At 36.7% G+C, this 23,918-nt stretch overlaps 1 protein-coding gene across 3 annotated transcripts in view; it reads right to left on the bottom strand.

The window, feature by feature from the left end:
• The window catches only part of USP25 (ubiquitin specific peptidase 25), a 150,406-nt gene extending 128,910 nt beyond the window's left edge, over positions 1-21,496 (bottom strand). For all 3 annotated transcript variants that reach the window (XM_063088801.1, XM_063088816.1, XM_063088811.1), the window contains exon 1: positions 21,020-21,496. In XM_063088801.1, coding sequence (XP_062944871.1) covers positions 21,020-21,064 — 45 coding nt within the window. In that variant the 5' untranslated portion in view covers positions 21,065-21,496. The remainder of the gene's footprint in view (positions 1-21,019) is intronic.
• Between the last annotated feature and the right edge of the window lie 2,422 nt (positions 21,497-23,918).

The following is a 23,918-nucleotide window of genomic DNA, read 5'->3' as shown; positions in this document are numbered from 1 at the left end:
TTGACAACTTAAACACATATAAGATACATACATTTCAGGAATTAAAGGTCCTAAACAAATTACAAACAAGCCCCACCTACAGACTTCCACTTAAAGCTTCATTGAGCAGGACAAAGTTATATGGCCACTCACAGCTGCAGAGGAGGTTGGGAAATTATTTTTTTCAGCTAAACAAAAAGCTGCCCTGAAAATGAAATCAATTTTCTGTTCATAAAGAAAAGAATGTATATTGAATAGGCATTGGCAGTGTCTGCCATGCCATCAAACAACTTTCATTTCTATAAAAACCTTACTAAAGAGCTGAGATTACCAAGACTATCTAACAATACAATGCATAATAAAGTACCTGTAAAATGCCAGGAAGGATTAACAGGGTTGATATATGAGAAAAATAAAATTCTCTTTAAACCTAACGATTTTTCTACATAATTTCCCATATTACCAATAACTAGATATGGACACACAACTAAGTTATATAATAGCTAACCTTACAAATTAAAGACATATAAAATTCTCTTTATTCAATTCAATGTCTTAGTTTAGTGAACATGATATACTTAAAAAATTTTACAAGCCTGTTTATAATCTCACCACTACCAGAACTCCAAGCCCCATTTTTTACATAAAGTATTACTTTCATCAACTGCAAATTACTCAATCGTGAATCAGCGATTATTGAATACCCCAAGAAAATTAGTCATTTGTACAAATGTTGATGGCTATTATTTATGATACTAGAAAAATAAAAACAATGCAAATTTCCTTCCACTAACAAAGTGGTTCTTAAACTTTAATGTGCACATGAATGACTTGATGAATTCGTTTAAGATGAAGATTCCCAGGCCCCACACCCAGAGATTGTGATTCCAGGGGGTCTGGGTTAATGCCCAGGGATCTGCATTTTTAATAAGCACTTTGATGCAGATGGACCTAGAAGCACAGTCTGACTTAAAGAACTGTATATTTTTACATGACGAATATACAACTCATTCAGTTCTTTTACAGAATCATATTAAGTTAAAGTGGTAGAATACAAAATAGTGTGTATACATACACATACAGTCATCAATGACTACAAGGCAAAATGGAGATAGACATGGATATAGACCCCATAACACTTTACGCAGCCTGTGCTAGACTACTAATTTTTCTCCCATCCCCGTATCCACATGCTTTGCCACTTCTCACTTCCTCCCACTTGTGAAAAACATATTTCCTTGTGGCACTGATGATGGGCTTTGATCAATGGCATGTTAGCAGGCAGCATGAAATGCACTTGCATGGTTGGGCTTGCCCTCCTGAACTTCTGCAACTTCCTCTTAAGAACATGACCTGGGTAGCCCACTTGCCTCAGAAAAATGAGGCATGTGTGGAGAAAAGCCACACCAGCCGACCAGCAAATCTGTGAACGTGATAATAATATTTTGGTATGCCATTGAATTTTCAGGTGGCTTATTATGGCAATAGTTGACTGATACAGAGTGCAAAAAGAATACTTAGTATTTTATGGAAAGAAGCAAGAAATTTAGTTATGGCTGTTTGATGTTTTACATACCTTTTACTATAAAGTCAGCTAAATATCCTGGAAAAAAATACAGGCGTATCTCTAGCACAGTTCATGTTTTTATAAATTTTGATTGACAACAAAACAATGAAGCAAAAAGAACTGGGGGGTGGGGAGAAGGCTGGGTAGCAAAGAGAATAGGTGAAAGAATTTTCTTAGCTAAGTTAGCAAGAAACAGGAAAGAGCTCAAGACGTATAAACAATGAGAAAATTTTAAGTTTAAGACAGAGAAGCCAACTCATTTGTAAAGTTTATTACATCTTCCAGCTACAGTTTCTGTCTTTGAAAACCTGCACCTTCATTTTCTGCAGTTATGTATTTTTGTTGCTGCTATTTCTAATGTGATTAAGACCCTAGTCTTTCTTTCCAGATTTGTATCTTCCCATTTACCAAATTTCAGGTCTGCAGTACACCCCGATTCTCAATTAGAAATGTCCAATACATGGTTCTCTCCTCCTTGATTAGGAATTTCAGACCCAAGGTGGATCCAGCCAACCCAATCCAATCTAATCCACTTCAATCTCTAGAGCTCCTTTTCTGAGTTCCATGGTCTTTCTTACATAAATTTCTTACCTACTAAAGTATAGGGAGGTGGGTTCAACCTATTCCCACTGCTAGACCAAGAAGGATAAAACACAATGTCCAAAGAGATTCAGTCCCTTGCAAACACCACAAAAATCAATAAGCAAAGAAGCCAAGACTACATACAGGCCTTCTTCAGGTTCCTTCCTAACTGTTGTTTTTGCTGCATGATGACGTCCTTAAGTGCCTACTAATCATAAAATATACACTTCGGGGATGAGGAGGCATTGGCAATTTTATTACAAACTGAGAATCAGAGGGTTTCGCAGAAATTCTTTCCCTCCCCAAATGACCCTGCCTAATGCTGGGTCTTTTAAAAAATCTGTTTGAGTAAAGACAATAGCACATTTAACATCAGTATAACTTCATGAGAATAGGAAAAAGGGGTTCACTGGCTTATGTCAAGGAAAGAAGATAAGCATTTATTATGATCTTGCTGTATGCCAGACTCTATTTCAAATGCTCCCCATATACAATCTCATATAATACAAACACATGCCAACTCCCTCTAGGAAGTTCCTCTCCTTTTAAACCTAAAAAGACTTCGAGAGATTAGTAAGTGTAGAGACAGGAATGAAGCCAATCCACAGCCCAGGTCCTGTCCATATTTTCTTGACTCTATAAAACCTGACACTGGAGATTAAAGATTCAGTGAAAAATAAAAACCCACTATAATGTTGACATAAAAACTTAAATAACAGTACAAGAAAACTGAAGCACCTCTGACTACAAGGCAGAAAAGATTTTTGTGTTAAGGGGTGAGTGACTTATAAATCAATCATTGGCTCCTTTAACCATATGTCCAAATATAAATAAAACTTAGTTTACTGCAAAGGAAAGAAAGTCAAAGATTTCCCTCCTTTGGGGGAAAAAAGGCAACTCTTAAAATACCTCTAAAAAAAGCTTTCAAAACATCTATGAATAGAGAAAAAACTCAACTTGATAGAAAATTCAAAGGCATTCTTAAACTTCAGAATCACGGGCACTAAACACAACTAGGCACCAAGTAGTAAGCATTTCAAAGTTACCTATCAGAGAAAATTAATTAATTCCTTCTACTGCCTTTAAGGTGAACAACCATACATACATATATTTTTGCAAATACCTTCTGCTCCTACCTGATAACACTAAACTGCTCTAATTCTTGTTCTCTTACCCTAACAAGAAATCTCTACAATTCACTGACAGAGCATTTCAAGTATGTAACATGTCCATGTTTACGAGTCCAAATCTTCCTCCAACCAACTATATAAACAAACAAACAGACCTTAATCTCCCGAGTCTTGGGGTTTTTTTGTTTTAATCTATAATTTTGACCTTTCATTTCCCTTCAGATGTAATAGTCTATGAACTCTCTGAGGAATTTTCCTATTCTACAGTCCTTATCATAGCTTAAAGGGCCCTCTATCTCTAGCCTTATCTTATCCCCAGTCTTTCTCTTCGCTTTCATTCAGGGCTACAAAATACCATATTCCTTCCTAATGCAAAGGTCTTTGCATATTCAGGTGCCTTCTGTTAAAGGTTCTCCTGGAATTCACCACAAATTACAATAATATACTATGGTTAATCACCAGACGGCAAGTTCGAAGAAGGCAAGGCCTATTTCACTCATCACTGTATTCCTGGTAACTAGTACAGTTCCTGGTACCTGGGAGGCACTCAGTCAATACTGACTGAATAAATGAATACAGCAGAGTTTGCAGAGGTGAACTGGAATAAGTCAGATCACAAGGATTGACTCAACCACAGGAAAGAAGCACTAATTATTGGAGATGGGAATGTTGGGGCTCAGGAACACCTTGCCCCAAAATATGACTGTAGGAGAGCAGAACATGCCACCCCAAAGTGTATTTCTTTGGCATATTTTGAGCTGGTTATTCTGAGAAACTGCAGACACTGGATCTATAAATCTATGAAGGAAATCTACATTAGTAAAAGTATCTGTATCAGGAAGAGGGCTGCTCAGAGAAAACTTTTGCTACCTAAGAGACTTTTTATCTACATAACAAGACAATCTTTATTCACCATACATTTCCTCCCCTCACCCTCCCATAACTTGCGTCCACCATCCCCCAGAGTCCCCAGCCTCTGTTCTTTTCTGTAGCTCAGGATGCTATATAAACTTCAATAATCTGACCCTTTGTGTCTCACATTTTGTGGGACTTTTGTGCATACATATGTAATTAAAATGGCTTTTCTCTTGTTAATCTGCCTTATGTCAGCCAAGTTTGCAACCCAGCCAAAAACCTAGAAAGGTAGAGGGGAGTCATTTTTTTCTCCCTCACAGGAACAAGAAGCATACATAAATCGGGAAAACTAACTAATACGCAAACTTTCTAACTCTTCTACATTCAGGAAACATATATAAATCAGGCCTAATTACTAAGCAAACTGTACACTCCCCTACATTCTATCTAGAATTTCGCAGAAGGCTTCATTTCCTAGTTCAGATCCTGTCCATCCTACTTGAAGGTGAGTCTATAACACAATATTGTTGAAATTCCTTATTGCAAATAATCTACATAGTAGTCTCATGAATTATTCAGTTAGGCTATATTTCCTACTGCCACAGAATGAAGCTTTCTGGGTTAACAGTACTTTAGGATTAAAATAAATTAGTCATATACCTCCATTGGCACATAAACCTAAAAATATACTTTTTATTCTCTACTGTTTCCATTTAGGCTAACATGCCAGAAATTAAGAATTTTAAAAGTCTCTTTTTACATAATCCTAGAGGTACAAACACTACTACGCATTTATGTAATCCAGAAAAGAAAAATAAATAAATAAATAAATAGAGGTACTTCATGGCAAATAGCTAGCAAACAGCAATGGATATAACTGATCCTAAATGAATATTGGTTTCCATCCTTTCTCATCCCCAGAGCTCTTACCCTACCTGTCACCCAACCCTTCAACCATATCTTCATCATGCCCACGCCTCTTAGAGAATTCCCCATACCTATTAACTGGCAAATAAAAGAAATGTATCATAAGTAGAAATTCTAAATGCTCCCAAAAATATTGTTACACAGCACTATAAGCTAAGTTCATACAGAGTTAAATACATTTCAGGGCCAAATAAGAACCCAACACCAGGAAACATGGTTTCTATAGGAACATGAATTTTCAGTTCCAAAAACTCAACTTGCAAAATCTTTTGACCACAATGTTTTTAAATTAGAGTGCCTATATTCAGGAAAATACACAGGTAAACAAAGCTTTTGTGAATCAAATCATTTCCTTGAATTACCACATCTACAGTTTAAATAAAATACGTATTTAACTTGTTTTTAAAGCTAATAATCACATTCCTAACATAGCTCTCTCTTGTCCAATTAAATTTTTACATATCTCTAGTTTCCAATCTTAAATTTTCATAATTAACTTACAGTCCAAAAATAAATTTCCTTATACTAATGAAACAAAATTAACATGTTCTAAGGAGAACTTTGAAACTAGAATACTACGTAATTCCTAGCAATTCTACATGTCACGAACAATTCCTTAGAGCAAATACAATTTTTGGTCATACTAATTACTTATGTACTATATCCTGCTCACTAGTAAAAACTCCATTCATCTAGATCTAATTCTTGCTTTAATAAAGCATATGCTCTACACCACTTTCTTTTATGGACCCATAAGAGAGCTACTGGCAGGAATGTCCCATCCTATGGCACCTCAGCATACTTCTCCTCTACCCAGTGGGTTTCAATCACGACCTCTCCAACAAAAACTGAATCTTAGAGTCTTGGGACTTTGGGATGTTCTCTCCCGAATATATATCCTTTATTCTTTAGAGTTCTATTTACCTTTTAGTAGTCAATCATCTGTTACTAGTTAATATGTCTTTATATTAAACCTTCCCTGTTCTAATTTTTGTGTTTTCTGTGTCCTGATTGGACCCTAACTAATACAACTTCCTTAAAAGCAATTTTTGTATTCTAATATATTAATGATGTAATTCTGTATTTTTGAAAAGAATAAATCTCAAAAACAATTAGGAAGGGAAAGCTAAGCACATATGCTGAGTTTTATCCTAGAACTATCATTTACTGAGCACTTATTAAAAACATATAAGGCACTGGAGATTTCATTAAGGCATGATTGTTGATTAAATCATTGGCCACTGGTGACTGAACTCAATCTGCAGCCCATCTCCCTTCCCTGAAGGTTGATATGAGGCTAAAAGTTCTAACCTTCTAATCACATTTAGATTTTCTGGGAACAGCCTCCATCCTGAAACCAGCCTCTCTTCCCTGCCCCCATGAATCATCTCATTAGCATACAAAAGACAATAATTTTCAAGGGTTTTAGGGGCTCCATTGTTAGGGAAAAAGACCAAATATTTATTTTTTATCACAGTATACCAAAGCCAACCACATAAAGCTACTTGTAGGTAAAAGAAGGCACCATACTGTTTTGTTTGTCTTTGCTCACAGATTTCTATTTGCTCGGAGTAATACCTAAAACCTCCCTCTATATCTTCAAAAGTTCATTACAACCATTACCTCTTCTATGAGACCTTTCCTACTCTCCCTAGATCCTCTCCTTAGTCTCACCTATAAATACTTCATTTAACCTCTAATACATTTCTGTGCATTTCTGGCTCGAACCGACACTAAACTACAGGATTTTTGTGTATTACTTATTTCTCAATTTGCTTAAAACAAAGAAAGAATAAATGAATGGACGGACATGATACTGAATGGTGGAGGGATCCCTAAGCAGAAATGTACAACAGGCAATTCAAAGACTGAAACTACAGTCTATGTGTGGATGTAACATTAAATTTATTTTGAACATACAAATTTCATGGTAATAAACATATATGACTAGGAAAATACACTCGGCCCTTTGTGTCTGTGGGTTCTTGAGTGTCTGCAGATTTTGGTATGAGGAGGGCAGGGTCCTGGAACCAATCCTCTGCAGATACTGAGGAAGGACTATATGCAATCTCTCAAAGGTAGAGCTTGCAAAGAGGAAAGAAAAATGAAAGACTAAACCTTGGAAAATTCCCACAGTTAGAAAGCAAAAATATAGTACACTATATTAGCAGCCAAGTTTTATCATGCTGTATAGCCCACATGTAAACAGTTTAAATATGTGTACTTAAATTTCACACAGCAAAATCTAATAAGCTCACAGAATTCTTGCCCAATAGCTAGCCTACTTTCTACCACTTTCTTACCCAGTAATTCTCAATTTCTTTGTGGTTGTAATAAGCTTTCAAATACTAAAACTTTTGGCAGCACATTTGAAAAGGTTTAAAACCTTCACCACAACAAAGTATAACAACCTTAAGGGAGCAAGCAATAATTGCAACACAATTCTTACTCCAGTATAATAATACTGTCTCATGGTGTCTGCAAAAGTAGTTACCACACTGCACAGCAATATCTCGCTCTCTAGATTGCCCAGGTACTCAGGTAATGTTCATGAGGCAAAGTGCTTACATGTTCTAATAAATATTTATTTGGCACTATTTTAAAAGTAAAGTATAATTGTTACCTCTAACTCACAGCAAGTATATTCCACTCTATATTAAGCCACACAACTTGTTTGGTTCAATATTCTGCTCGAGAAACACTAATAACTACGATACAACTGCTGAACTATATAAAAAACAATGTTCTCAATTATGATCAAAACTTAGTGGCATATTTGTGAAGGTTTTACAATGAAAAGTCTGGTAACACTACTTTAAGATAATGGTTATCAAATGAGTACCAAGGTCACAGATGTAGTATGAATGACAATAGCAATAAAATTTACTCCCAGAAGTTTAATAAGATATTATTAGAACATACTGAAATATGTAGATTAATCTCCTTAGGTGAAGGTGCAAATACCAAGTTGGCTTCTGCAAATCACTACCATATGTCAAATTAACATGTTATTCTAAATTTTCCTAACTTTGTGGTTTTGATTACATTATTAGTTGGTTTTTGGTTTTAATGCATAAGAGCTATACAACAGAACATAATAAATTTATGCTTAGTTTATATTTAAGCAAGTTGCAATAAAACTATAATAAAAATATTTTAATTCAAGGGAGAGAATCCCTGAGACCTGCTTTCCTTTGAAATGGTCTCAACTCAAAGACAAAAAATTACTGTCATCAGGTGAACTATTAAAGGACAGAAGGAAGAATTGTTCATTAAAGCTGCTGATTCTCCAGAGGGGAAAAATGAATTTGAACACCTACTAAAACAATACACACACACAAAAAAATCAAATCCAAGTGAAATAAGATGAATACCAAAGGCAAAACAAGAAAAACATTAGAGGACAATAAATGAGAATATCGTTATGAAATGGGGCATGGAAGATCAACTACTAAAGGAAACTAATTACATATGATGAGACTAAATTAAAACTAAGAACTTCTATTCATGAAAGGACATCATAAAGACATCCTGAAAATAAAAGATATTTGCAAAACATAGAAGTGAAAAACAAAAGTAGTATCTAGACTATAAAGAACTCCTTCTGATGTGAAAGAAAAAGGTAAACAACCCAAAAGGACAAAATGGACAAGAGAAACAAATGTGAATTTCACAGATGATCCATAAACATTTAAAAAGGCAATCAAATAGTTTACCAACAGCAGAATGGTTCAGTTGTGGTGGTCCATTTACACATCTGGATATACAACACAAAAATTTTTAACAAAATACTAGCAACCTAGGATAATAGGAAACTTCCTCAACCTTACAAAAGGCATCTACAAAAAGAAGTGCAGCTAGGTCATACTTAATAGTAAAAGACTGAATGCCTTCCATATAAAATCAGAAACAAGGCAAGGATGTCTGTTATCACCATTTCTATTTAACATTTTACAGGATACCCCAGAGAATGCAATAACACAAACAAACAATTGAATAAAGGTTGTAAATAGAGTAAAAAAAAGATTAGAGCTAATAAGTGAATTTAGCAAGGTCATAAGGTACAAGCTTAATATACAAAAATCAATTATGCTCTATATACCAGGAAAGAACAATTGGAATATAAAACTGAACAAAAAATAACATTTACAGTGGTACCAAAAAACATCAGCTCTAACAAAAGATATGCAAAGAACCTGTTAAGTATACTGTAGAGAAATTAAAGAAAACCTAAACAAATGGAGAAATATAATAAGTTCTTGGATTGAAAGACTAAAATATTATCAAGATGTCCATCCACTCAGAATTGATCCATCCATTCAACAAATCCAATTGAAAAATCCCAGCACGCTCTTTTTCTAAAAGTAAAAAGTGCTTCAGAATTTTATATGGAAATACAAAAAGACCTAGAAGTCAAAACAATTTTTTAACAAGAACAAAATTGAAGAAAAATTAACCAATTTCAAGACACATTTCAAAGCCAGTATACAGTATAGCATAGCATGAGGATAGAACAGAATAGAGTTCAAAAACAGACCCAATTATATATGCTCAACTAATTTTCCATAAAGATACAAGGTAATTCAATGATGAGAAAACAGCTTTTCAAAAGAAGGTACTGGAACAACTAGATATCCACATGAAATAAATGAACCTTGACTCTTACACCTAAGAGTGCACACAAAAATAAATTCCAAATGGGTCATAGATCTAAACATAAGGGTTAAAATGATAAAACTTCTAAGAAAAAAAAGAGAAAAAAAGTGTTTGCAAACTAAGGTTAAAAAAATTAGGTTAAAGCACTAGCTGTTAAAAAAAACTGGTAATAATAATCAATATTAAAATATTTGGGCTTCAAAGAAATTGGGAAGAAAATGAAAAAGCCATCCCCACACTGGGCAAAAATATGTGCAAATTATATATATCTGATAAAAGACACTCAGAATACTTAGAGTTCCTACAACCCAATAGCAAGAAGATAAACAACCCATCTAAGAAATTGTTAAATGATTTAAACACATTAAAAAGAAAATATAAAAATGGTTAGTATGGAAAAATGAAGACAGAGGGTTCCAAGCACCTCCCACTGCACCCCAGCCTGCCTCCCACTCCCCCCTTTTCCCCATCACAGAAGGTCCCCTTTAGAAGCCTAAGGCAGAAAAAGCACCAGCACCAAGGAAGAGAGGGTAGGAGAAAGAGGAAAGGAGGGGGTGGGGGAAACCCTGAAACAGCTGGTCATCCCTCCCCACCTTTGGACTTTAAATCCAGAAAATTCTACCCGCTCTTCCAGCCATACAAGGAACATGAAGGTCATGGCCAAGAACACTAAGAGTATTCACTTCCATCCAAAAACTGCAGCCCCTGAAGTTTTCCCAAGCCAACCCCAAGACAGTCAAGAGTAAATTAATGGCAACACCAAACCCCACTAATGTTCACAGATCCCTGGGACTACATGTCCTAGCACAGGACCCCATGACCAGAGGGGATTGCTCTAATCCTACATCCCCAGGGCCTGGGCCCCCTACCCACCTTTTATACCACAGAAACCATGGAGCTGACCCAGAACATCTTACGTGCTACTTTCACTTATGCAGCTGCAGCCCTATGTGCTCAGGTGCACTGGTGCCCTCCTCCTCTGATGCCACCCAGTAAGGAAGGAAATACTGTCAGTTCTGTTAGTTCGGCAGTCTTATCACCAGCTTGAAGTCCCAGCCCACTGGGGAGGAAGCTGGAAGTCAGTTCTGGAAATCTGTATGGTGCTAACTGAATAGGCACTAAGAGTGTCCACAGACCCCAGGTGGCCTGTGCAGAGCAGCTTCTTCCCTCCAAAGACTGGGAATTTTTAAACCTGAGGTAGGCTTCTGGTTTCCTTCCCATTCCCTTCAGCTCTGCCCTGCCCCAAAGTCTCATGGAAAGACTTCCAGGCCTTCTTGCTACACAGACCCAGCTCACAGGCCTCAGTAGTGGACACAGAAAGCCCCTAACCTCCAGCCCAAACTTGTTTTTCTGGCTCCACCTCAAGGAAATGAGACATTTGACTTTACATCTATTCTGGCACGAATTAAGACACAATAACATTTGTATATGTAAGAGAGGAATTGGTTCTTGTATTGATGTTACCATAGCAACGGGTCCTGACCACTAATGGTGCATCATTTCCAGTTTCTCTCTTCACACCCCTCCCCCACAAACCCATCCTGCTTCATGAGGACCTAGCTCTCAGTTCTGCAGCCAATTCTGCCCTGGTGGCCTAGTGCCGCCACCATCCACCCACTTTCAGACTCAACAACAACAAAAATCCAATAAATATAGTGGGGTTTTTTCTAGCTCAAATCAGAGTCTTCTTCTTCCTTGTCCTCAAATGGATCAAAAACTTTAAGATCTTTTTCTACCCAATTTACTTACCTCTCCACAGTTCATCTCACCGCTGCCACTGTCCCTTTAACTTCTTTCTAAACTTCCAAACCAAATAAAATGTGAAAGAATTTTTGTACTCTGTATAACAAAATATACATCATGAAGATTTCTCGTGTGGTATGTGTGCAATTAATTATTAAAGAGATAAATCTAATGTTTAATTCTAGGCATGATGAAGAACAGGGATCCTATTCTTCAGCAATAAGCCTTTTTATCTGGTGTCAGTTTAAAAAAATTAAATGAAAAAATTGTGCAATTTAATTTTGTTTTGTGGTATATCAGCACTTGATCCTGAAGTGCTTTACCTTTAAGCAACATCTTTAACATTCTTGCCATATTCAGACTTGGAAAAATAGGTAGCCACTGTTACCGATCCGTAAGAACGTAAAACTGGATAATAGATGAGAAACAGTATTAAAAAATCATAGAAAAAATGGCCAATAAGCACATGGAAAGATATCCAAAGCCATTAGTAATTGGGGAAATACAAATTAATACCACAATGAGGTACCACTATATACTACCAGATGGCTAAAACATAAAAGATTAACAGTACCAAATGTTGACAAAAATGCTGACCAAGTGGAACTTTCATACACTGTTGATGGGAATGTACAATAATACATTCACTTTGCGTAACAATTTAGCACTACCTTATAACATTTCCACTCCTATGTATCTGCGTAAGACAAATGAAAATACGTCTACTCAAAGACCTGCTTACAAATGGACTTGTAACATTATACATAAGAGTAAAAAACTGGAAACAACCCAAAAGTTCATCAACAGGAACATGTATGTATACACAGATGTGTGAATATTCATGTAAAATATTGCTCAGTTAAAAAAAAAAGATACATGCAGTAAAACATGGTTGAATCTCAAAACATTTTGCTGAGCAAAAGAAGACACATGCAAAAAAAAAAAAAAAGAAATTTTGTATGATTCATTCATTACATTTATGTGAAGACATAGAACAGCCAAAACTGATCCATAGTGATAGAAGTCAGATCACTGGTTGCCTGGAATAAGGAGGGTGGTGATACTGAATGAGAAAAGTGATACAAAGGAATTTTTTGGAGTGATATTAATGTTCGATATGTCCAACTTCACCTAATTATATGCTTTAAATGGTGCTTTCACCTTATTTTTTGTAAATTATACCCCAGTAACATTAACTTTTAAAAAGTCAAGAAAGCAGCTAGCAGGGTGTGGAAGAGAGGAATGGTTTGGGTGAGGCACAAGAGAAACTTCCAGGACAATAAGATATTCCGTTTCACATCCAGGGATGTGAAAGCAATTTTATTATAGCAATTTTATTATATTTCTTTAAGTTGTACAGAATTTTTCATATGCTATGCTCAGGAAGAAAAAAAAAAAAAAAAAAACTTTCAGTAATTATTCACAAACACAAGTACCAAAAAGAAAAAGAAATAGGAAGATTGCAACTTCAGCATACACAATCACTTCCCAACTGTTGATGCACTGACTCAATGAATAAAAAGAAGACTAAATTTGAACCACTGGAGAAAGGGGGGGAGGGGTAGGTGTCTCACCTATGCATCTGAATGAAGCTTTGGCTTTCCGTAGAGATGTTGGCTGAGAAAGACTGAGGTAGGAGACAGCTCCTCTATAGCAAGCAAGCCAGCATGTCAGTGCACTGATGTAGAGAAACACCTGAAAAATCAGAAACCCTGTGTGTTCAAAGACTTTGCTCCCTTTAATTAAATTGGGTGTACTGTGATAATCCAGCCCCAAACGGCCCCTGCCATCAATTTACACAAGTGCTAAAGGCATTCTCATCTTTAAGAATACTAATTAACTTCAACCAGTGGTCCTCAAATTTTAAGTGTGGAAGAATTATCTGAGATTCTTATTAAGAATGCTATAGCCCAACCCTCAGAGTCATGAAATAATAGGTCTGGGGTGAGGCACAGAAACCTGCACTTTTAGCAAGCAATACAGACAATAAAGAAAGTCCACAAAAACCACACTATAAGAAACTCTGATCTAAATCTATAAGGAAAACATTGCTAGACATTTAAAATGTTTAGTAGCTCAGAAAACCAAAGACTAAAACTAAAGCAGATAGTCTACACTAAAGCAGGGCTAATTAAGGGGGGAAAAATAAATGTAACTTCAAAAAATTATTTGTCACATATATAAGACAAGACATCATGACAGGAGAATATTCTTGGAAATTAATACAAGTCTGCCAAAAGAAATACAAGGGGTTGTCCTTTCATAAATTCAACTTTCACATGATCTACTTGTCCATATTACATAGTATATTAGTCCATTTCTGTTGCTTATAACAAAATACTTGAAACTGGTTGATTTATAAAGAAAATGAAATTTATTGCTTACAGTTGCTGAGGCTGGGAGGTCCAAAGTCCATCAGGTGGTGGCAACAGTGACCCAGGGCCCTCACATTACAAAATGGTGGAAGCAGAGAGAGCAGAGAGACAGACTCTTCATGCTCCCCTTTTAAAGCCCTCCAAACCACACCCATGACCTCCACTTTTAATCCATTCACTATAATCTAATCACCTCTCCAAGGCTCCACCTTTCAATTACCATAAAAGGTTTTCCCCCCTCTTAACAGTCACAGTGGGGGCCAAGTTTCTAATACATAAAAACAAGCTTCACTGAGTTTTTGGGGGGACATAATTCAATCCACTACATATAGTGACATTCTTCCACAAGCCAAATTTGGTCCTTCATACATCATTTAAATCAATGATTATAAGTGCAAGAAAAAGGTAGGCCACTGCTGCAGGTCAGTGCTTATGGTGATTCTATGACATCAGAGAGTAAAAGTGTGCTGTCATGACATTGGAAGATCCTATAACCACCCTTATTCTAAGCACATCAGGGCAGAAATAATTGTGGAGTGGCCCCTGGAGGAGGAGGAGGAAGAGGAAATGAGAAACGGCCAATGACAAAAAAAAAAAAAAAAAAAAGGGAGTGCCCTGCCTGACTTTATAGTACCTAGGATGACAGAGCACTGGCTGACAAACCAGCTCTCCTCCCCCACCTCACCCAGAATGCCTGAAGTGAAAATTTTCACAAAGATCAACAGGACCCAAAGGAAAAATACATGCAGTCTTCAAAATTAAAAATACAATATCTTTTAGTATTTTAGAAACAATCTGTAAGTTTGTACAACTTATACATGTAAATATTTTAGAAGTGTTTAGGTACAAAAGGAGGAAACTGCTTTTTAAAATCATCAATAAGACAATACCCATTACCATCACTTGTAATCAACATTTATCAGAAGTGTTAGCTAGTACAAGAAAAAATGAAATTATAGGAAAATTGGAAAATATGTAAGTAAAACTCTATTTACAAGAACTCTACTTACAAGAAATATTGGAATACATAAGTAAACATCTATTTATTCAAGATATGATCTTTTACATAAAAAATCTGTGGAAAAAGTACTAGAAAAATTTAGTGAGGTGGCTAGATATAAGATTAATGTATGAAGGCCAGTTGCATTTGTACACAACAAGAACAAATTTTTTTAAACACCTCATATAATAGTTCTCAGAAATTATCTACTACCTAGGACAAAAGATGTGAAAGAATTCTTTAAGTAAAATTATAAACTGTAAAGAGATATTAAAGAAGAAATATAAAAGTATACTTTTAAAAAAAGTAGAGTGTACCCTGCTCATAGATAGAAAAATTCAGTATCATAAAAATGCTGATGAACACAAATTGATCTATAGATTCAATGAAATTCATCAAAAAGCCACACAGAATTTTTAGAGAACTTGGTGAGATTATTCTAAATTTTTTAAAGAAAAGTAAAGTGCCATCACACCTCTGAAAAAGAGGAACAAATAACTTACTTTTCTAGTATCAGAGAGTATTATCAAACAACATCAAGAAAGACAGAAAAGCATTCACAAAATGAGTGATGAAACAGAATGGACAGCCCAGAAAAGAAAAAAAAAAAAAAAAGGCATTTTATGTGAAACTTTTGTATATGACAGAGATGTCAATTCAGTGGAGGAGAATATTAACTATTCAATAAAGAAAGGTTAGCAAAAAAATTTGTTTTAAACATATATATAGCAAAAATTAAATTGTACCCCTACTTCACATTTAAGACCTAAAATAATTTGCAAACATAACTTTAAAACTCTTTGCAGAAAACATAGTTATCTATGTTTTAGATTTTGTAGTGAGAAAAAGTTCTTAAAGCTTTTTATTTTTTAAGTTAAAACAACTAAAATAAAAAATATATATCTTCAGAAATTAATACAGAATTTTAAAAAATAAGAAATCCAAGGCAGGATGAATACTGGATTCACAATGATGACAACCTCAAGTAGAAGTAGAGGGATGGGATGAGAGGACACTATGGTACATATAGGTTATTATCAAAGTTCTAGCTTTTAAGTAGTGGGCTCTTACATGCTTATTATTAAAAATAAGCAACTTAATAAATAAATGAAAACATAACAGCACAAACAGCTAATCATGAGACAACTGTTATATTCCATTCAATTCTGTGTACTTCAGAACCAATTAAAAACGTATATTACTAAAAACAAATCAAAAAAAGTATTTGACCACCTACAGAAGTAGTAAATATAGAATTGGCATTACAAAAATAATAATCTGGACCATCAAACTAAAAAGAAACTTAGAAAATAAAAGTTGAAGCAAGGAAGAGAGAGGAATGGTATCTAAAATGCAAATAATATAGTTTTAGAAAAAGGAATAAATTAGAAGCAATAATTTTAAAATGTATGTCTTTTTGATAAGACAAACACTTAAGTTTTCAGATCAAAAAACCTAGGCAGGATTGTTAAAAGGATACATACCTAGACATATGGCAGGGAAATTTTTGAACTCTAAAACCAAAGAGAAAATCTTACAAGCTTACACAGAGAGTTAACAACTTACCTACCAAAAAAAAAAAAAAAAAAAAAAAGGGACAGTGGCACCAAACCATCAATCTGTACTATACAACACAGGAAAAACAAAATGCAATTAAAATTAAATAGCTAATTTTTTAATATTAGCTACTAATAATGTATCTGTAACACAATTATGAAAATTCATCATCTAGAATTACAATTTCATATCATCCCAACAAAACCAAAAAAAACAAGAATACTCTAAGTAAAAAGTCTTATCTAATTGGGGGTAAGAGAAAAGAGAAAAACCTAGTTATTAATATCTTTACATTACCAAAAAAATATTTGTTTAAATATATTTGTTTAAAATTATAAGAGCAGAAATGAAAAACATAATGTAAAAGGATAGGGTAGTAAAACAAAGAAAACTTGAGCAGCCCATCAAAATTAAATAGAAGAAACAAGACTAATAAATAAAAAAAGATGACGATAAAGAGATTAAATTCATCAGTTATCACCATATGTGAATGGTTAAATTATACTAAAAGACAAAAAAAAAAAAAAATACAGGTTTGGATGACATCCATTAGAAACACAAAGAGAATTTTGACAAAATCACATTAAAAGTAGAGACATCAACATCTCTCTGAATTTAAAAGATCAACAAAAAACATGAAATTTTCAAATAAGTGCTCATTTCATACATACAGAACTCTGCAACTTTTGGAGAATACACATCCTTTTCATGCGCTCATCAAATACATCAATACATCATGTATTTGTGGTCATAAGAAAATGTTAATATATTTCTAAAACTATTACAAATTATATTCTTTAAGTAGTGCAATGAAACTAAAAATCAACTATTGAAAAAATACTTCAAAAATGCCACCTTGATGGGCCGGCCCGTGGCTCACTCGGGAGAGTGCGGTGCTGATAACACCAAGACCACAGGTTCGGATCCTATATAGGGATGGCCGGTTGGCTCACTGGCTGAGCATGGTGCTGACAACACCAAGCCAAGGGTTGAGATCCCCTTACTGGTCATCTTTAAAAAAAAAAAAAAAACTCACTGGCTGAGCGTGGTGCTGACAAAAATGCTACGTTGGAAAGCAAATTAAAAAAAAAAGAAAACTTTCATGTAAGAAAAAAGTCAAATCCGAAACAAAATCAGATGAAAAATCACAGCCCAAAATGCTTTTCATTATTAAATATGATGGGAAACTCACTAAATGTTGAGTTCAAACTATTAGAAGAGCAGCAATAAACACCAAAAGGGTAGAAAGCTTAAATTATGATAGACATAAACAAAACGAATAAATTAGGGGAAAAAACAGCCCCTCTCCAAAGAGCCTGTTTTACTCTGATGTAAAAATTGGGTCACGTATTTTCATATTAAACCTTCTGTTAAACTTTTGTTAACAGCACTTACAAAAAAAAAAAAAAAACATAACTGATAAATCAAAGAGCTGGATTTTGGAAAGACCAATAAAACAGATCAGCACCTGGCAAACATTACTGAGAATATAACAAACAGGAATAATCATACTAAACTTTAAGCCTTTAAAAGAAGATCCAGAGGCATTTAATGACTTGCCCAAGGTCACAGAAACGTGACTTAGATCTAACCCACATCCTGTCTTTTCACTACCACTGCCTATTTTGCTAGCATGAACAGTTTCAAGCTTTCATTGTTGCTCAATACTTTTTAAATCTGGACAATCAGTTAGGGAACTAAGTACTGTACTTACATTCATTTTTGAAACCACTCACTCATTTTCATTCATCAAATATTTGCTAAATACTACTACCTACGTGCAAAGAACTGTTCCATGCCCTAGAATGAAACCATACATGCAAAATACCCTTAGAACCCCTATGCTTTATTCAACTCAGAAGGAAGCATTTAATGTAAATAGTATCTTGCTCTCTTCTGTTTATAAATTAATTTGGTTTCTGGGAGGAAACATACTAATGCTACCCTAAAGAATCCTCCTTTAGAACTTGAATGTACAAATTGAATTTCTGAGATGTAAGAATCCTACCCTTGGGTAACTACCGAGCACAAAGGCTGACGATACATGTCCCAAACCAAAATTACCACAGGATTTAACTGTAGTTAATCTGCTGCCAACTCCACCTCCCCTGTAACATATTATCCTCAGAAAAACGGCTCTCTCTAGTTTTTTTGCTACATCTCATAACTCGCTGGCTTGGCCACAATTCAGCAATCAAGCAAAGAACACACCAAGGAGAAAAGACAGCCTCTTGCCTCATCACACAACATTGTGACAAGCTACTTTGTAGGTGAAGAAAAAACCTATGAAAGTTCTGCGTAGTGCTGCTTTTTAAAATATATATATTATTAATTTTACATCACTCTGCAAAGAAAAAAAAATCTTGAAAGTTAGGAAACCATTCCAACCACCATAATACCTAGTATTTACTTAAAACTTATAAGCACTCAAGCATACACACAAATTTTTTGAGAGCAGAAAACCCACGAAATTTCAGCTATGTATTATACAGTACAGTAGACACCTCCTCTTTTGCTGATAATCCATAAAGTTTCCAAGTGAAAAGAGTTTCACTTTTGTTTCTTCTAAAGTATGAAGTTCACTTCCTAGTTACTAGCTTGATGGATTTGATACTGTCAACAATTAAGGCAGACAGTTTAAAGTATTTATATCCATATATTTTTTAAATAGTTCTAATACTGGCAACAGTAAGAGTGTCTTAATATGGAAAGCAAGCACAAGTGATTCTTTTTAAAAAAACATAAATATCAGGATGGATGTATAAAAATAAATACATTGTTGCTCTAAAAAAATTTCCCCAATATCAATGAAATGATCTAAGCCACACATACACACACGAAAAATAGCATAATGACAACATTTAGGATTAATGACTACTCCCTGTGTATAGGAAGAGGGTTTATTAAATGAGGAAATTGGACTTGACATCCAAGATCACTTTAACTGATTTGATTCTTCATTCTACAATTATTCATTAACCTCTGAAACACGCAATAAGTTCTACATTATCTGACTCTATGCTAAAGCAGCAGTTCACTCAAAATGAACTGAAAAAAAAAAAACTCGTAAACTTACAGACTTCTTGCCATTGTTCAAACTTGAGATGTGAAAAATGAGCTACATTTCCCACTTTGAAACAAACAGGCTTTAATATTCAACACTGAAGACAATTATAAACAAAATGATATCAAACATACTAAATATTGCTTAGTATTCATATTACCAAGTGATCCTAAGTCTTAACTCTTTATCACACACTCAACATCAAAAACTAAAGTTTAAGGTATTCAAAACAGAATAGAGAGAATTAGGAGGTAAACGGTTTCAAACTCCCATTATTAAATCTAAAATTATTTCACTGTAAAGAAATTGTCATCTACAATAACCTTGTAAATTTATCAGTAACATCAACATGCAAGAGTTTCAAAACAGCTTTCCCAAAGTGCCTAAAATAACAATGCACTATCCTTGCTTTCCAAAATTCTCGAGCATCTTCAATATCCTCAAGCAGTATAAAATTCAAATATAATCTCAAAGCAAAAATTTAACAGGCTATGAGTATACAAATAGTCCATTTTAGGACAGCAGGCACAAGTAGGATACAACTACGCCAAAACTACAACAGGGTGGGGCATTCATTACTCACCCAGATAAACCAAACACAGCTTTGGTGGTTGCTCACAGTAAACCCTAATTACCCCCATAATTCCAACACGACTAAGGCAATGTTTTCCTTTTGCCCAAAATGCGTTTCACACAAATGAAAAAAAAAAAAAAATTAAGTCATGGCCAACTACTCTTCAGGATATGGTGCAAGCCATGATAATGCACTTAAGATTCTGAAAGCAAAATCTAGAATGGCAGGATGAGCTCTCACTATTCACTTTAAAGATTTAAAGCTTCACAAAATATTTTTTTTTATTATTTTTCGCCTAAGTGACCATCTGAATATGTGACTGATGCAAGAGTAAAGGGTGAATGATGGAACAAGGTCAAACTTAGGGGACAAAAGATTCCTAGAATAACATGGCCAGAAAGGTTTCCTTTCTTAAGAGACGGTTTATATTCAGAAAAAGAAACGAAAAAGAAACCCAGAAAGAAAAAAAAAGAAAAGAAAGAAAGAAAAACCAACCAAATTCTCTACTTCTACAGAGTCCGCCTGGCCAATGTACCTGCTCCGCAAGACAGGCAATTCAATTTTGTGTACACCTTTTTGCAGAAGAGCAGGCCTTGAATATTACTACCTGCGAAATACAAACTGTTCAGAAGAGATGACAACTGGCTATTTTTTTTAAGGGGGTGGGGGGTGGGAATAAAGTTTAATTAAGAAGCCATACAGAGCACCTTAGGAATGTGAGGGCCACTCCAATTCCTGGCACCATCTGTTATAGGAAAACAACCCGCAGAAGAAAGTGGATTCAAACCCGCAAACTGCGCCCCGCTTCCCACACGCAGCCGGGCACTGGACGCGACGCCCCGAAAGCGGCGTTGTAGGGGTGGGTGAGCAGCGGGGCAGGAAGCCCGGTGCGGCCGAGGCCCGGGCGGCAGCGGGCGGGGAGGCCCGGGAGCGCCCGGCCGCGGCCGGTGAGGACGGCACGTCAGAAGGAGGAGTGGGGCTGGGCCGGGCGGCTAGCGGGCTCGCCTCACCTTCTGCGCCGCGCTCTGCTGCAGCACATTCTGCTCCACGGTCATGGCCCCCGCGGCGGCGGCGGCAGCGGCGTCCGGCTTCTCGCGCCTCCGCCTGCCCTGGCAGCCGCGCTCCTCCGAGCTCCAGTGAGCGGCGCGGACCGCCGGGGAGGACAGCGCCCCCGCCAGCCAGGCGCGAAGGCGATGGCGGCTAGAGTGCACGGGCACCACGGGCAGGCGACGAAACGCAGACTGAGAGGGCCACGCCGGCGGCCCCACGTCTCCGCGCCACCCGCCTCAACGCGGCTTGTCCGCCACGGCTCTGGCCATGAGCGGGCGGCGGACGCCGGAGCGCGGGAGGGCGCAAGACAGCTGGGCGGCGTCACGCGTTCGCGCGCTCCTTAGCTGGCGGCTGACGGGCCACTGCGGGGAATGGAGAAAGGGGACGGAGGGAGCGGCCGGCCGGAATGGCGCTGTCCTCCTCCCTCCGCTACTCCTCCTCCCCTCCCTTCCCCCAACCGCCGTCCCCGCCCCCGCCCGGCGGCTCCTCCCCCGCAGAGCCCCGCCCGCCGGCCTCCCTAACCCTACATTGTGACCCGCGGACCGTGGGGCGGGGCCGCCGCAGAGCCTCGCCCCCGGGCCCCGCCCCGCCCCGCCCCGCCCCGCGCGGGCCTGTTGCTCCCCGGTTGGGGCGCGGGCGCGCCTGGCGGGCTAACCCCGGAGACACCCCTGCGGCAGGTTGCGTGATTCCTCCTCAGGGCTCCGCGAAGCTCCAAGCCCAGGCGGGAGTGCAGTGTTCCTCCTTGCGCTCAGAACTTGGATCGCTGGCTTTCCCAACGCATCCAAGACAAACATTTCCCTCCCTACCCGTAACGTCCCAAAACCACGCAGGGTCCCGAACTCCGGCTTCTTTCTGTCACCCGTCCCCTCCCCTTGCCTTTCTAGGAATTTCACGAGCAAATAATTTGCCCGAAGGTAAAAGTCAAGTAAGCAAAGAGCTGACAGAAGTCCTTTTTTCCTTAACAAATTACATAAATGAATATTCACATCTTCCATCTACTTCATTCATTCCAGTGTGTGTCAGTCACTGCCAGGCTCTGCTAGAAGAAATGTTTATTTCCCGAAGATTTAACACAAACGTAGTAGGGTCTATACAGCAAACAACATTACAAAATTATCACTGCCTAGATGATACATAATCGTAATATCCCAGTTGCCAAATTAAGCAAATTAACTACCATGCATGGAATACTTGACTATATATGGAATTGTAAGGAAAACTTAACACTGAGAAAGCAATATCCAGCAAAAAAAAATGTCTTGAGTTCCAGGAGCTAATTTGGAGTCAGAAGTGAGGGTGCGACTGTAGGAAGGCAGGAATAATCAGTGCATGTTTTCACAAATAAATACATTTGCAAACCAGGTATAATTTTTAATTCAATGACAAGGAAAGCAAGCTTGGTAAATGATCACTGAAATATCTGGTTTTATTTAATAATCATGGATCTTAGTAACTCAAGGCTTTCTAACAATTCTGTGCACTTCACAACTCGTCTTTGATCTGCACGTTGCATGTCTTCAACCACCTTTTGTGATCTTTCCCTTGTGTGATCTTTCCCTTGAATCGTTATACAGTATTTATTCGTTCATTTGATTCTGACAAATTAGAAATTTTATTTTATTGATATCCTACATCATTGCCAGAGAATTTGAAAAGTGGTGACTGGCAACACAGAATTTTAGAAACAATGCAACAATTCTGATGCAATGCATCAATTTTTATGAGAACACTGAGACCCACAGAGGGTGACCTGTCAAAGAAAGCATATTAGAGCCCATTTTTCCTTATTTATAGACTAAAGTTTCTTCTTTTCCTCATTTATAGACCAGCTTCATGTTTCTTCATATTACAGATTTAAGCATCAGGTTTATAGGTTTGAACTTAAGAAAGTTAAATTTAACATAAAAATCTAGTACCGTGGTTTAAAAAGAAGACATTGCCAGGTAGTAAAGTTTAATTTCAAGAATTTGGCAATACAATGTTCCAAGAGAAAATTATCTTAATAATTCTTACTAGATAACCATCAAATAAAGCTCTTTATTGGGTAAGGATATTTGCCCACTGAAATTATTTATTTCCAGCTTACTTCTGATGGTTTCTTACTCAACGTTTTAAAAAATATATACATTATTATATAATTATTGTACTGTAGAACTTTGAGAAGAAAATTTCAATTTTCCTTTTAGGCATTCATTTTCAAAAAGCTTACAATTAGAGTGAATAATTGGATGATGAAAATCGAGAAATTGGGAAACTGAGATAAATTGGCACATAAAACCCGTTGCCAGGACTTCTTAACTCATTTTCAAAATTTATCCCTGTATCAATTTTGCTCTTCATTAGTCAGCTTTAATATGCATGGTTGTTGGAATTTTATATTCTCAGAATATAATTTAGTAACTCTTAAACTGTTGCATTACAATGTTTTCTTGGCACAGGTAAAAATATGAAGTGATACATTTCATATAAAATGAGAAACTTAGTTTTTAACCCTGCTATCATTTGAATGTGTCACTAAAAAGCATGTGGTGTAAACTTAATCTCTAATACAACAGTATTGGGAGATGGGATCTAATGAGAGGTGATTAGGTCATGAGGGTTCTGCCCTCATGCATTAATTAATGCCATTATCATGAGAATACATTTATCATCGCGAGAGTGGGTTTCCTATAAAAGGGTGAGTTTTGCCCTCTTTTGGCCTCTGTCTCTCTCTCTCTCTCTCCCTATTTCCCTCCCTTTCTTTGCCCTTCCACCATGGGATGATCAGGTGCCAGCCCCTCAATCTTGGACTTCCCAGCCTCCAGAACCATATGCCGACAAATTCCTGTTCATTATAAATTACCTAGTCTCAGGTATTCT

Source organism: Cynocephalus volans, chromosome 1 (assembly GCF_027409185.1).
Source record: "Cynocephalus volans isolate mCynVol1 chromosome 1, mCynVol1.pri, whole genome shotgun sequence".
NCBI classification, from domain to species: Eukaryota; Metazoa; Chordata; class Mammalia; order Dermoptera; family Cynocephalidae; genus Cynocephalus; species Cynocephalus volans.
This window is presented reverse-complemented; position numbering and strand designations above follow the sequence as displayed.